General features: G+C 43.8%; 1 protein-coding gene across 2 annotated transcripts in view; it reads left to right on the top strand.

Moving 5' to 3' along the window:
* Elk (Eag-like K[+] channel) overlaps positions 1–15628 on the top strand; it is a 365673-nt gene that overhangs the window by 295529 nt on the left and 54516 nt on the right. For both annotated transcript variants that reach the window (XM_084594747.1, XM_084594746.1), the window contains 3 exons: positions 11491–11724; positions 12771–12865; positions 12902–12953. In XM_084594747.1, coding sequence (XP_084450873.1) covers positions 11491–11724; positions 12771–12865; positions 12902–12953 — 381 coding nt within the window. The remainder of the gene's footprint in view (positions 1–11490; positions 11725–12770; positions 12866–12901; positions 12954–15628) is intronic.

The raw sequence follows: 15628 nt of genomic DNA, 5'->3' as shown, positions 1-15628 counted from the left end.
GCTTTCTTATATAGTACATAGTAAGTTCCTGTACGTCAGTGCCGCACCTTCTATCTGCTGTGTCCCAAGACACTGCCACACTACTTCTAAATCTATGCGGAATAGCATTGAAAAATACATTACGCAACTTACGGAGAACAAAATTTATCTTCAAACTACTACTTTTAATCCTCACCAGTTCGGCGCTCCCAACACGCTCCTCTTTTTCGCAAACGACGGCATTCATTCCCTGTTCCCAGTTCTTTACTTCCGACTGTGCTCTCCTTGGTTCTTTTTTTCCATCGTTAGCACATCTCTTTCCCTTAATTTGTTGGCAATTTTCATTCTTGTAGCTGTTCTTTCGTTTCTTGTTGTTTTCATTCCTTCCTGCTGGCACACACAATCGCTGCTCCCTTCGCTGGATGGGCTCATCTCTGCTTAACTTTTCGAGCCCTCGGCTTGAAGCCGCTCTGATTTTTCTACTGCGGTCGTTACTGACAGCAAGAGTTAAAAAAAAAAAAAAGCCTCCGTTTCGGGAAGCGTTCGTTACTCCGCTTGTGCACATGCTAGCGTCAACATCACGACAAGAACAGCACTCCTGTTTCATGCCTTTCGAATTTTTTTCTCTCTTCGTTCTTTGAATAGACCGGCACTCGTATTCTGGCAATAATTCCGAACTTTCCTTTCACCAGTCCGCGTGCAACCAAAAACTGTCACGTCCGGTCTCTTACGTCGTGCACCACACTGTCCTTTCCTTTTCGTCACAGCATCCCTTTTGCGTCGCCTTGTCTCGTTTCCTCGCTTCTTTCGCCGCAAGAGCAGGAAGACAGAAACGCATCGGTTGTGACGTGTCGCGCATTCTCCCTCGCATTTAGAATCCGCTCCCTCCGCAGCTCCCTTACGCCAACTTCTTCCTGGAGATTGCAGCATGGTCCGTTTATGCGCGCCTCAGTGTCGCAGAGCACTGCGTGCTGAATTTTGTGCCTGCGATGTCGTGACAGTTGTCGCTACGTCCTTTTTCTTCGTACCAGCTTTTTTGTGCCCCGTCTACCTGCATCAAGGTACCTACAAAACAAGATATTTATTGCGCACTGTAATGCAACTTTCATCTGACCTGAAGACGCAGCACGGCTGTTGCGTGGAACGGAGCTAAGGAGCCAAGCTACATGTAGCTAGACGTCGGTCTGTGGCAGCTGTCGAAATCAATCGATGCTAGCGTGGTCAGCGGGGAACCACTGCTATCGGAGTTCCACGTCCCATTTTTTCTCTGCCTTTACTATTCGCCCGAAGAAAACAAAAGTTTTACTGTTAAGATAATAGAAGCGAAGGTAGTCAATAAGAAAGCATTTCTTGGTACGAAAACAGTCTTCAACTAGAGAGCAAGCATGAGTAGCAGAAAACATCCAAAACACTTGAGGCTGCTGGAATATGCAAGCCCTGTCTTTTGACTAATCGCCTTTGAAGCCTCTTTCCAGTTTTACCATTCTGCTTCAAAGCAATGTGACGGGCCCTCAAAAATTATTTTGTCTTCATTTTCTTTGCAACACCCTTACACCTTCCGTGGGCTGAAACTGTGGGACTTAAATTTAGTATCATACTTTCCGAAACATTCGCAAAACACGATTGCTACATTTTTCTAGCATTTTTGACCCGCCACTCAAACACGAAAAAACTGAAGTCTTCATGAAGTATCCAGCTATTCGTCTTTAAATGCAGTTCTTAACTTCTTCTTCTTAGAAGCAGGGTATGAAATTATGCATATTGAGTTTAAATGAAAGACTTTGCGGTTAACATGTCACCTACATGACGGTGCCCCGTCTCCTTTCCAACTCTATTAATCCACGTGAATGGTTCAAGTCTGGTACGTGACTAGAATTACTTTGTCAGCCTAACTGATTTATTCACGTTTGCAAGAAGGCGCGGTTTGTGGATAGCTTCGCGTCTTCCATGGGTGCTATGTATCCAGATTAGTTGTTGTTTCTTTCGATGTACCGTGCTATTATAAGTGCAGAAAAGACTATTAAGCGTTGATAATATTTCCTTTGGGTGCGCAATTGCACACTAACACGGCACATATTATGTTAGCTTTCAGAGAGTGACGAGCTGAACGTGTCGGCCCAATTTATGGTACCCTTTATTCTTAAAAGAAAGGACGAAGAGGCGCAAATATCACGCAGTATTTTGTATCTGAAATTCTAGTACAGCTTCAGATATTTAGCAATAATCTTCACAGTTCCCGTCCTACTAGCTCATATTTAAAATTTTAAAAATTGGCACCAAATATAACATTACTCGGTAATACAAAATTTTACCACACTTTTGTTATGTCGTAGAAAACCTGGCGTCTTCTTCATCAGCATGAGCAGGAAGCATGCATACATTCTGTCGGCGGTACAGACCTGTAATTCTACATTCCATAGTGATTGTGATCGGGCAACGTCACCTAGCGGATAATAAGAGAAAATTTATTCAAACGAAATATAGTACGATTTCCACAGTTTCTTAGGGTGCCTCGATATCACCGGATCCGGCAGTGCTGCTATCGAGACACACCAACAGCCTTTGAGCAGCGACCGCTAGTCAGAGAAGTTTCATTGGGAAGGCACTTCTTGTCTCGTGAGTGGCATGGAAAGGAATTATGGACAGACCGTATCGGCATAGCTTGCCCGCACAATCTGTCAGTAGACAGAAAAACATTGTCCGCGATTGGGTTTCTAGCCCCACCGGAACGAACAAATCAGCTCGCCCATGCACAAGAGCACTATGCTATCGCCGTTTTTTGTCTCTTTTTTTCTTTATTGCCTATTTCAACAGCGTAGCTGACATGGTTTTATTCTTTGTAGCCTATTGATTTAATGTTGAAATTGACGTTTTACTATCGCCGAAGCTGGTCGCACATCGTGTACAACTGCAACACACTCTTGCGTTGTGCAGTGATTGTTATCGTCTTCACGAAGTTCAATGTGCACAGTTCCTTCATTTAACCTAGGTAAACACGTCTACATATAAGCCATCTGGGCAAGTGCGGGTGAGGTGCGCGACCGTAGTGTGGGCGAATGCACCTGGCGGCGTAACAGAACTCAAAGTGCCTTCGCATTTCCGCACGTAAGGAGGTCCGAGCACACCCCCGTAATTTTTACGAAAACGTATCAAAGCGCAGTTAAACGCACTACTCCTCGATAGTTTTGTGGATCACCTAATTACGCTGCATTTTGAACGCAAAAAGCGGTAGTTGAGATCGACTTCTGCTTTTTTTTTCTTTTTTTTTTCTATTACTCTGCCTGATATTTTTCTAAATATGCACCAAAATTTGCGGGGACACTTAAACTTCGCTGTTAAGAGCAGAACATGAGACCGTTAACAGGTCCCCCAGGAACCCTGCGCTGCCGTTCACCAAACTGTCCGAGAGGCCAATATTTTGTATGATCAAGGAAGGTTGCCGAAGGCTAAGCAGAATCTCGTACCCCAAGGTGGCGTTTTCGGCTTCCAATAGGGTGGCCGAAATGGAAATGTAGAAATGGCATCTTGGATTCCAAGGGAAGGAAAGCGTAGCAGGGGGCGGCAGAAAGTTAGGTGGGCGGATGAGATTAAGAAGTTCGCAGGGGTTAAGCGGAGAAATATGGGAGAGGCCTTCGCCCTGCAGTGGGTATAATCAGGCTGATGATGATGATGATGATGATGATGATGATGATGATGATGATGATGGTGGTGATGATGATGATGACTAAAAACAATACCTAGTGTTTCATTTACCAACAATGCATTATTACCTTCGTATTTTCACGTAATTATGACAAGCCCGGTCGACAGAAACGAAGACACTTGCGCCCGCCAAAGAACTAAGCAACTAGCAGCAAACGTGCTCGTCAGTCGTCAGACTCAGAATGCCCGTAGAATTTGGCAGCGCTCAATTTAAATTTGGCGAGCAACCATCTAGCTAACCGGCTGAAGGAATCTGGAAAAGTGTGGAACAGTACGGAAATAGCTGTACTTCGCTGCCATCACTCGGGAAATGTCTGTGCATCTCAGGCTACAAATAAGCCGCGTCATGCGACAACGAGCATAAACAAAACCGTTTCGCGTGCTATAATCACAGTGGTACGGCGACGTGCTGGCGGCTGTCGAAAACAACAACAAATAAAGATTTGAATAGTTGGCGGCAGTATAATCTACGCACATTATAAACCTTTATTCAAACTAAGGTGCCTCAGCGCTCGACTGCTGTTTCGAGCACGGGATTAAATCCCGCCCGATGCCCCCTTTACTGTGCGACGTCAGTGCACGCTAAAGAACCCCCTGTGGTCGAATTTTCCGGAGTCCTCCACCACGGTATCTTTCGCAATCAGAGCCGGTTTAGGGCGTTAAACTCTATAATCCCAACCAAGTGATAACCATTTCTTTTTTTCATGCACCAACCGCTGCATTGAACTTTCGCGTCCCCTCATGAGTTGCCTTTTCTGGACGGGTTAAAGGCCACATCCACATTTCAATATATACATAAAATCCTTGGATCGAGGCCACATCAACGTGGGCAGCAATTGATGCAGTGATAGCAGTAAGATATCTGGTCAGTACCTATCGTTTGGCTTCTTATTTCGAAAACTTATATTTAGAACTTATCCCCATATTAAAGTGTGTCACGAATACAAGCATTTAAACAGGTTAATGCAGAACTGTAGAATACATAAAATCACTCTGCTGATTTGTGTGCTGTGTCATAAGCATAAACATTATGTTTTTGAAAGAGGCTTTCTCTGGGAACGCAAATTTGGGTCAGAATAGAGTTTTTACATTTTTGTTTTTTTTTATAAAGCGCAGCTCTTTGGCGCCCGTTGCTGGGTTTTGCGTCGTCATCGGCGTCGGCCTCGCAACCAGTTCCGCCCCCCTTTCATCTCCCCAATTCGACCCGGCGCTTCGGCAACCGGAGCCTCGCAGGAAGAAAGATGGGGGGAGAGGTACACTCAGCGGTGAACGATGGGGACAGGAGCGCGCGCAGCAACCGGAGAACACGAGGGAAAGAAGGGGGGTCGCCGGAGGCAGCGTTAGCAGCGACTGACTGATGCCGCTGTCGCCGATAGCGAGTCAAGACAACGTGACTGCGTAGACCACTGTCGCCGCCATGCAGAAAGAGGAGGAGGTGGTCCCCCCTCTTCGTGCGTGGCGGCGAGGGTGCTCTTCGGTTGCCGAAACGCCGGCTCGCTATCAGCGGATCACGGTGCGTGCATCCCGTTCTCACTCGCTTCACTCGCTAGCGGCATCAGCGGCATCAGTCAGTCGTTGCTATCTCTTCGTCACTTAACGTTCCTATGGGCCGACGCGCTGCCTCCCGCAACCTCCTGATAACTCAATTGCTCTCTTCATTTCTCCGACCACCAAGCTTCTTTCATGACAGCCAAGAGCTGTTAGTGGAACGTTTCTTGAAGGAATACGTGTGAAAAAAAAAAAGTCTGTAATTGCACATGCGTGTCTTGCTCGAAATCTTATTCTCAATACACCGAAAAGATGAAACAGCTGATGAGCTGCGCTCAAATTTCGCATTAGAAAGTAACGTAATCGTGGGCATTTTTTTAACCCGTTAGAGTTGCAGAAATTGATTACAACTAGGTTGCCTCCGGAAACAGAGCTCTGTAAACATGAACCATCAGTAAGAGCAGCAATGTTTTCGATTGTTTAGTTTCCTCGGAATAAAATAGCAATAGTGATTACCGTCCCCTCATAAATGAACCTGACCATCAAGTCTAGCTGCACGACGTGACCACAGAGAACAATAGACGGGATAGTCGATGTTTCGATGGTGTCGCGACGTGAAGGCTGCTCGAGCTCTAAAATCTTCTGCTCGCCTCCTCATTGGGAAGCACAACGATGCTGACAAATGACGCGTACAAAGGGGTTTTAATCCTACCTGCTGCGCAAGAGCTAAAAAGGGAAAGCGTGCACGCGTGCAAATGGGTCCGTCGGCGAGAGCAAAGGAACGGAGAGTGCAGGGAAAGGGAGAGCGTGTGAAGCATTCTAGAGATACGTGAGAGACTGAGGCCTACTTGGTCAATATTGACCCTGGGCAGAAGATGTGCGCAGGTATTTTGGTTACGTCTTGTTACTCTGATAACACAAATTTCGCTGCAGACTATAGCACCCTGTAAGCTCCCCTTCGGCCCTTGTTTGTCTTTGTGCTACGGAATACAAACGCCTGAAATGTAATTGAGTCGAGTACTGCCGCTAGTGCGTGGTCAGGAGACAAAGAAGAGTAGCTCTGTCTGCATCAAATTACGCACATAAAAGCTGCAAACTGCGTGTAAACATACACAGTATATGAAAACCACAGAAACGTTCGGGTAAACATAGCACGAGTGTCACGCGTGTTGACCTTATAGCCGCCGCGTAGTTGCATAAAATTACAAAATTGGGAAGCTCGCAAAGTTTAGGACTGGCGCATGTACTAGTGCTTGAGCGCCAAACTTACACACATGTTGTGTACTATATGTGCGTATTTGTCATATTTATAGCAGGTGTCCGTCCTCGACCCAGTCAGTCTAAAGAAAAAGAAGCAAGCATAGAGTGGTAAGCCAAGCTCGGTGAATTGGATCCCTCTAGGGAGATTTTAAGCGCGACGGTAGCATCGCGCTACGTTGAAGTGATCCCTTCTTTCTCTCCTGTCATTCCTGCTCCATTTCTGTCCTCGACATACTTGTACATCTTTATTTTGTTTTTCAAAAAATTTCCTGTTTCTTGCTCACTGCTAGGCTTTCCTCCCACGCCTTGTTTTCCCTTCAATGTTTTCCCAAGCAACCGTGCGCCGACGGGGCTGCTCCCACTCTCGAACCTCGTCTTGCCTCCATTTCTGTGAATCGGGCCGGGTGCATCCACACAGGAGCCTGTGGGGAGCTTGTTCCTTTAGCTTCGCGAACTTCGTGCCCTTTTCGCCGCGCCCATACGGCCGTGTGCAGCCTTGTTTTCATTTCTCGTGGCGAGTGTAGCAAAAGCAAAGTGAATGAGGTACGCACAAAGAAAGAAAGAAAGAAAGAAAGAAAGAAAGAAAGAAAGAAAGAAAGAAAGAAAGAAAGAAAGAAAGAAAGAAAGAAAGAAAGAAAGAAAGAAAGAAAGAAAGAAAGAAAGAAAGAAAGAAAGAAAGAAAGAAAGAAAGAAAGAAAGAAAGAAAGAAAGAAAGAAAGAAAGAATATGGGAGCATATTTCATTAGGAAAGCATTCCATCGCGAGTGCATGCCCAACCGCATGAAATTTATTCGTGCATGCATTGAGAACAATTCCTGCGTGAATTCAGTGTACAAAAGCAAAAAACATAAGTATTGAAAATGGATATGAGCAACGAAAACAAGAAAAAAAGTAGCATCTAAAGACTGCAGTGGGACATGTATTCCAATGCATGCCGCTCGATCTGCACTTTCGTTCGTCGCTTCGAACCTTAAAAAAAAAAAAAAAAAAAAAAAAAAAAAAAAAAAAAAAAAACTTGGCATTTGCTCTTCATTGCGTTTCGCTAACTGTACATGCCTGGTTGACGGTTGATGTTGATAGTGTATTTCTCACAGTCGGCAATTCCCCGTCTTATCGACTTAAGGAAGGCTGATCTGTCAGGCAATGGGGTCAAAATGGATATTGTACCCTAGGCAAAGTAACTTAAATGTAGCAAACTAACAAGCTAATCTGCGCGTATTTCGAATGAGGTTTCGTGGGCGCCAGAAAAATAAAGGTCACGGCAAAATTTTCTTTTCTGCTCGGAGAAGCGTCGTTTTGTCGTGGCCGTGTAGGAAGTAATGGAGATGACATGAAAAGATTTTACTGTTGAGCGAATTACAAAGAGTGTACTGTTCGGGGGACGTTTCGAGAGGAGGAAGAGCAATATGCGGAGCGTCATCTCTTAGCGCTCAGATAACTACGCCGACCATGTTGGCTTACTCAACAAAAGGAAACCGCTGCTTTGTGCTGGGTACGCTTCGTGTGAAGAATGAAGTCCAGATGCAATGTTGCGCTAAGCGCTCTGTGAGAATACTACAATGCGTGTGGGTACCAGGCACGCATCAGCATTACGTTTATTAATATTTATTTTGTTTTTGCTTGCGCGAACTTTCACAAAACACACTGCGAGCTATCACACGTAAACACGCCGTCCAATGCACAGCGTTTACTTCTTGCGCTGGTTTTCTACACACCTTTGCAGGACGTTAGCGTTCCAAATGCGATACAGAATGTGTTATTTGCTATCAGTGAACAAAAAAAGGAGCCAGTCGAAAAAAACTACAGAACTGTGTCCAAAATACGACAAAATATCCTGTAGTTCTGTCGTAACCATCAGATTTTTCTGTAGTTTTGTAGTACTTTTCTGTAGTTCTGTAGTTTTTCTGTAGTATGTTTCTGTTGTCTGTAGTTCTGTAGCACTTTTCTGTTGTAACTACAGAAATTTCTGATGCTACTGCAGAATGTTCTGTTGTCACAACAGGTTTCCTGTCAAGAACCGCACAGAAATCCTGTTGTAACATCAGAACATTTTCTGTAGTTTTTTCCGACTGGGAACTTGCTTTTTAATTAACCCTCTGGCCGAGCAGATTTGCCCGATCGGATGTAAACACACTGAAACGTTTATTTTATTTTTATTTTCTTAAGACGCTGTATGGGGGGGGGGGGGGGGGGGGGATTTACTGGCAAATTGGGCCCATAAGCTCGCAGTGCACTCCAGCAACAAAACATCGATTGGTCATGGGGTGAGACGTACTAAGCGCTCTCATAGCCACGCGCCTAATTTCTTAGTTCGTTGCGTGTCCAGTACAAAAAAAAATAGTGTACCGATTTTCATTTTTTCAGGGTTTCTGCAATCGCTATTCAGTCGGTTCAACTTTGTTAAATATGGTTGTTTATTTTATTGTACCAGATTCGTGAAATGCGTTTCGAAGTATGACAGTATGCTTAAATTTCTTCAAGCAGTGCAATTTTATTATTTTTATTATTGCTGTGGCCGCGATGTTGCGAGATCACCGAGCAGTTTTTCGTATCGTCTATAGTAAAGAAAGAAAGCTGAGCTACAGTTATGTTGCAAGCAGGAAACGATGTATTACGCTTTCTCGTATCATACTGCATCCGAAGTTTTTAAATCACGCATATAGACCTCTTCGCAATTTAAAGCGCCAGGTGCAAAGTAAAAAAAAAAAAAAGTGAAGTAATAATTTGCTCTGCACAAACACAAAGCGCGAACTTGGCAAAATAACTCTGGCCACAATACATAGACATTTGGCTGTCAAATTCTTCGCCGGCATAGGGAGCGTTTTGATGTCACTACTTCTTACAGTTAATAAAGCAGGACTGAAAAGATTTTCTCTGCTGGGCTTGTTTGCACATTTTCGTCTTCTTATCAGTTCTATGTATTTTACGATGATATCTACTAGTGGTGATATTAATTAGAGGTATCTCTATCTCTGTTCATGTCAGAAGGCGAGCAGTAAACTAAGATACAACCAAGAACAGTTCCTATACAGAGCATCCAAGCCTTTATATACAACGCACAGCTGCGGCTCGAAATTAGGCACAGGGAAATAAAATGTTAAAAGAATGACATTCAAAAGAGAGTGATATGAAAGAACAAATTACTAGATAAATGTTGCGCTTGTTGCCCGCTATGGAGTAACAAATAAACACAACTTCAATATGAATGGCTAGACCCAAGGAAGCGACATCAGCACTCCTTGTCAGTCTTCTTAATTTGATTACTTCAATGCTATTTGTATTAACCGACTTTTATAGCCTTCGAAAAGACCATGTTTAGGATAAAAGAAAAGGCACATCGATTTTACCCTCAATTTTGTAGCGAACGTCGCTTTGTATTTTTGCGCCTTCAAGGAAATTGTCCAGACGCTGTTGTCACAGGTCTCTAAGAACATAACTATGCTCTCCTCTTCTTTTTTCTTTCGTTTTTGTTTTGATGTCGTGCAATGGAAGCACTATGAAACCCATTGGGAAGTCACGTGAAACCTATTCCTGTGGCTATACATATTCCGGAGAAAGCACGCATGTAGGTTATGTCTATGTAAAGCGAGATTTAGTGACAGCTTTTGAACTATTTTTATTTTGCCTAAGGAAAGGATATAAGACTAGCATGCATAAATGTGTAGCTCGGAACACTCTCTAGGTTTCCACGCATATTCATTCTTCTACGAGCACTCCCTTCGAGTCCGCTGTTTCAGGAGCGTGCCACCCCCGCCGCTGAGTCTCTCCTTGGGCAGCACAATTCTCAGCAGCTTCCGTAGACGGGCCGTGGTACATTTCTCCGCTGTCAACACACTCTCATTTGTCATTTTGTGGTGACCACCCTTGGGATGGTTTTCGTGGCTGTGCGGCTGCGCATTCCTCTCTCTTGCTTCACCCTTCTTCTCCTGCTCCCACGGCAACCATTATCCAAGTGGCTTCCTGGCGACCTTCCTCCGCGTATACACACTACTATTACGACACGAACCTAAAATGGCAGCTGCTTTCAGAGTGAAAAAAAGAAATTAATTTCCTCATTTACAAAAGACCATGCCATATATTAAATGCAGCCAGCTCTTATAGCACGTCAGTCTACATCGCTAGTAATATGTTGTTAAGATCAGCATTTTGAAACAATATGCATGACTTAAATTTGCGAAGGTGCATGAGACGCTTAAAGACCCAGGTGCAGCCGCCAGTGCATGAAATTGTTAAACCTACAATTACGAGTTCTCCGTGTGCTATGTGAGCCATGATGCTCAGCAAGCCATACTGCATGCTGCTGTTACTTTCGCTTGCTAGCATCAAGACACGCACTTACTTACGAAAGTATGATGTAGATGTGCCGCTTGGCAATCGTTTCTTCGACAACCCAATCAACTTGCAGGATTATTAGTTTTAAATTCTCACCAATATGTAGATAACAGTGCCAGCTGCGAAACATGGAAGGAATGCAGTGCATAGTTGCTTACTTGCTGTTGTAAGAAAGAAGGCAAGAATATATAGTTGGGGTGGAAATGTTATTACATAATGAACAGGTGAACTGTATTTACAACGGCACGAAGCTATAGCCTATTCTCTTTAACTGCTTCAAGTCCACAAAAAAACCCTTCGTATTTCTGACCTTCGAGCGTCCATACATAAACCCTTTACTAAATTTGGTGCTGGCCGGTTTGCCTCCTCCATGCTAGTCGTTCGGAGTCCACTTTTGTACAATATCCAACGTTCAGCTGTATTGAATAATTGATCTAACTTCAATCTGCTGCGCGTCCAAAAAAAATTCGTCTGTCTGAATTTTAGATGCTTGCGTTAGTTCGTGAGACGTAAAAAAGAAAATAATTCATCAAAGCAAGCGCCGGCAAATAACTCGAATAATCATATGCTCTTCACTCCAAAATCCGTCTTCATTTCGAAGACACCATCGCCTATTTCTTCTCTTTCTTTAGTATTATTATTTTTGATCTTTCTGATTTCGTAGTTTTTCATGCCTGATTCTAACCTGGCTCCCTCTCTTTCTCTACCTCTCTGCCCTGTCCTTTGCAGACAGCAACTTCGTGCTGGGCAATGCACAGGTGCCGGCGCTGTTCCCCATCGTGTACTGCTCAGACGGTTTCTGCGAGCTGACGGGCTACCCGCGGGCGCAGATCATGCAGAAGGGATGCGCCTGCGCCTTCCTCTACGGGCCCGAGACCAAGGAGGAGGCAATCCGCCAGATCGACGATGCTCTGGAAAACAAGACTGAGCTCAAGCTGGAGGTCATCTTCTACAAGAAAAATGGTTCGTCTATACGCCTAATACACCCCCTAATCACACACAGGGACACTGAAGTGCCATACTACTTGGGCGTTTGTTTTCATTCTTTTGAGCACAATAACTGCAACAATCATAGCATGTACAACAGAGAGAGGGCGTAGAACGATACGCAGCATTGTTGTGTCTCCTATTTCTTTAGTTAAGCCGTGGCGGTCCTACGACTTTAATAAGGTTACTGCTATACCTTCCTGAGTTCCAACGGTTTCGTGGTATGGAAAACGACTGCAAGTGATGGAGCTGGTGAGCTCAAGCTTTTGTGTCGGGTAGATGGTGACGAGGGGTGAGAAGCTGCGGATACCACAACAAAGTGAATGGCAGGGCTACGACACCTCCTGGTGATATTAACAGCCATAACGACTACAGGCTGTTACTCAGTTCTCACTACCTGTTGGTGTTGTTTCCGTCTCACCACCAAACTAATATTGTCAAACGAAACTTGTCCTTTTTTTTTACTTTTTCCCTCACGTCCATGTGTTCTACACTTCTTTGGCCAATACGCTTACGCAGCCTGGCGCATAAACGTTAAAGTGGCTGCTTTTTGTTGTTTAAAATGTAGAAAAATAAAAAAGCCCTGAAGTAAAGTAAACGTTTGGCTAGTTAGTTACATGGAACGAAATACAGCATTCTGAATACACGGAAAACAGAAACAGCTTTTCACACCTTCTTTATTTCGTCCCTTTCTTTCAAAGGTTCCGTTTCATTTTCCTAAACACGGCCCTATGGTGTGACCGTTAAGCCTTAATTTTTTTTAAAAACGAAAAATCACTACTATTTCATTTTTTAAACATGCCCCTAAAGTGTGGCCGTCAAGCCTTTATTTAAAAAAAAAAACGCGGACAATCACGACTTTTCTCTAATTACGGCATCACATTGTGTTGTTTGTGGGCATCGCTAAAACGTATCTATTACTCGCACAATTCACGAGCAAGAATAACAAAGTGTAGCTGAGAACACTCGTCATATCTGCCTTCAAACGTTTTCGTCTACCACATGGCCTCGTCACATTACAGGGAGCCCGTTCTGGTGCCTGCTGGACATCGTGCCCATCAAGAACGAGAAGCATGAAGTGGTCCTCTTCCTGGCCTCACACAAGGATATCACCAAGGTCCTCTTCCTGGCCTCACACAAGGATATCACCAAGTCCAAGATGGCCGAGATCGAGACGGACGACGCGGACGAGACCGCCGAACTGGGTACAACTCCTTTCCAGCACTTCTAGTTTCTTGCTCACTCTGTACACTAGATGCATAGCCGGAAACAACTAGTTTATCGCGTCGAGACGCCCATTGCATATTTTCATTTCTGCCCCCACCTTATCTTCTTTATCGCGGGCCGTCAATGTGTGGATAAAGGGCAGGGAGAGTGCGAAAAGAATCAAGGCAGTCTGCATACACAACCTTGATCAACAGCAAATCAACTCAGCATCCTTAACTGCAAAGTTATGCACCGTGTTTTGAAACGCGACACTTGAGTTTATATGTACCATTAGTCGCAGTAGGGATGAGACTTGGAGGACAACGAAGGTTAGGTGAAGTCAGTTCATTGAGCTATGAAAGCTGAATAATAAAGATCTATGTGCGCACGAAATAGAACAGCAGCTGACAATGTCCTAGTAGAAATAAAAAAAAAAATAGGCGTGAACTAGAGTGAACAACAAATCCAAGAACAAAAAGTAGTCCGTCACTGTAACAAAAAGTCAATTACACGAGAAGCGATCCTTCCTGTTCTCTTTGAAAGTACCTGCTTCCTCAATAAAGCCACTAGTATAACAAAGCCCAATCCTTCCATATATTTTCCGATTTATTGAAACTATCATGACACATAGCGGGGCTAGCACGATACACCATGCATGTACGCACCATAGCATTACTAAAGTATAACGGCCCTAACGCCAAGAGAGACCATCCGGTAGCGACCGTACAAAAACGCATAAGTCGTCTTTTGACATTCGAGAGTGAAAATAAAGTATTGTACAAGATAGTACTGGTATGAGGAGGAAAAGCAAAATTGTGGAGCAGGTTGCAAACGAATACCGGAAAGCAAGTTTTTATGCCCTCTGCGTGCCCCCCCCCCCCCCCCCCCTCACTTCCTTTTCATATCAGAGTTCGTCCCGTCCTCTTCAGTTCCTATTTTCCAGCCTTCATTTTTTCCTCCATTTCTTCAAGTCTCTGCACTACCTCTACATCTGTAATAAACTTAACGGGGTGCCTTCCCTATTACATCTGGATCTAGTTATTAAACGAGATATTGGTGCTAGTAACAAAACTACTAGAACGAATGATCGAGACAAATGTTGTGCACGTCTTCTTCCTTTAACATCACAACAACCACTGTTGACCAGGAGAACTAGAATTTAGATCAGGCCCTGCAGAGCTCCTGTCGGAGCTCCGATCATCAAATTCTTCATTATTTTGTTCCGCACTCCTGGCTTAACAGGCCTTGCGCGGCACCGAGGGTTCTTACTGATTTTGGAACCTGTCACGACTAGTTTTTACTCGGTTAATGCCTTTGTTAAGTGCGTTGCGATTTTTAACGAGCAAGGAAACAGGTAGCAGAAAAATCATGCACCGCCGTCGCCTTTAAAGCGTGCAAAAATACTACAAGGAACTGAATGGAGGTTGCTTCAACTTGGAGAACGTCGAAATTACTTCCATTCTTTTTCTATTTTAGCACACATAAACGCAACGACAGCGTTAAAAAATTCTTCAACTCTAAGTCTCCTGAGACACATTGAAAAGAGCGCAGAGTGTTTAGAAGTTTATTCGTCGAGAACAACGGTGATCACCTCTCTGGACAGTACACTTGAACTCGCGTCATTCTGTAGCATTTTATCAACATATACAGTTCTTTCTGGGGCGTTTCGATGAACGAAACTTAAGGGCTTTCGCGCATATGTACAGTTCCTTGCATGAAGACAGGCTGCAGTCAGCGGTACGAGATAACTCTCTGTTTTAGTCAATTCATTTTTTTTTTTTTTCGTTATGGTAACATTGACCCCGAATTTCGATGTCTTGATCTCAGTTAGTGATACGATTCTCTCTCAATAGCAAAAGTTTGCTTTTATGTCACATTAACAAAGAGATCGTAATCTCTGCGGCTCGAAAAACTCGAATACTGCAGGTATTTTTTGCATTTTATTATTCGATTCATAGCTGCTGTGCGGCTTTTTGGGTCAAGCTCTAGGCTTACTTATCGAACGAATAACCATCGCGGTGTGAAGGATAATGAATAAAGCTTTTAAAAATATGTTTTTCGTGCCAAGATCAATTGAAGTGATTAGATTTGCTGGTTGTAATTATTCAGGTTTTGAGAAGCGTACAATTCTCTTTAAATAACCGACTCATCACGACGAGGGAGCAGCTAAGGCAATATGCGTGCACAGGGTTCTGCATTAGGGGAAGCCAAGTTTATGAGCAGCCCCCTACCGCGCCGATAAAACAAAACAAGAAAGGGCCCAATAGAAAATTTTCTCATTCAATCAAATTGTTCAAAAACCAGTTTTGTTTTCGTCAGCCATTGGGCTGGAGAATTTCAGCTGAAATGGTACTTTCAGTTGTAAATAATCGGTCACCTATCAAGATCAACGGCTCACTAATCGAAATAAAATAACATCCCTATTAATCATTAATGATTTGAACACACATATCTGAAAAGACGGAAATTCAATTTAGAGCTTTTCTCTTGGGTGTGCAGGAAGACATCTGTCTTTGAGCCAACACATTTTGAAGTGAACTGAAAGTTTTTACGGAAAACAAGCAAGACATGCATGCATCACACGCACAGACCAAGTAACAGGGGTTCAGTACATACCAACAGAACACTTTTACGCCGCCTTATATATACTCCGTTCGTGGGACACTACAGCTCC

The sequence above is a fragment of the Amblyomma maculatum genome, chromosome 2 (assembly GCF_055883805.1).
Source record: "Amblyomma maculatum isolate TAMU_Amacu chromosome 2, ASM5588380v1, whole genome shotgun sequence".
Taxonomy (NCBI): Eukaryota; Metazoa; Arthropoda; class Arachnida; order Ixodida; family Ixodidae; genus Amblyomma; species Amblyomma maculatum.
The sequence above is the reverse complement of the archived record's forward strand: the minus strand, read 5'-3'. Positions and strand labels throughout refer to the sequence as shown.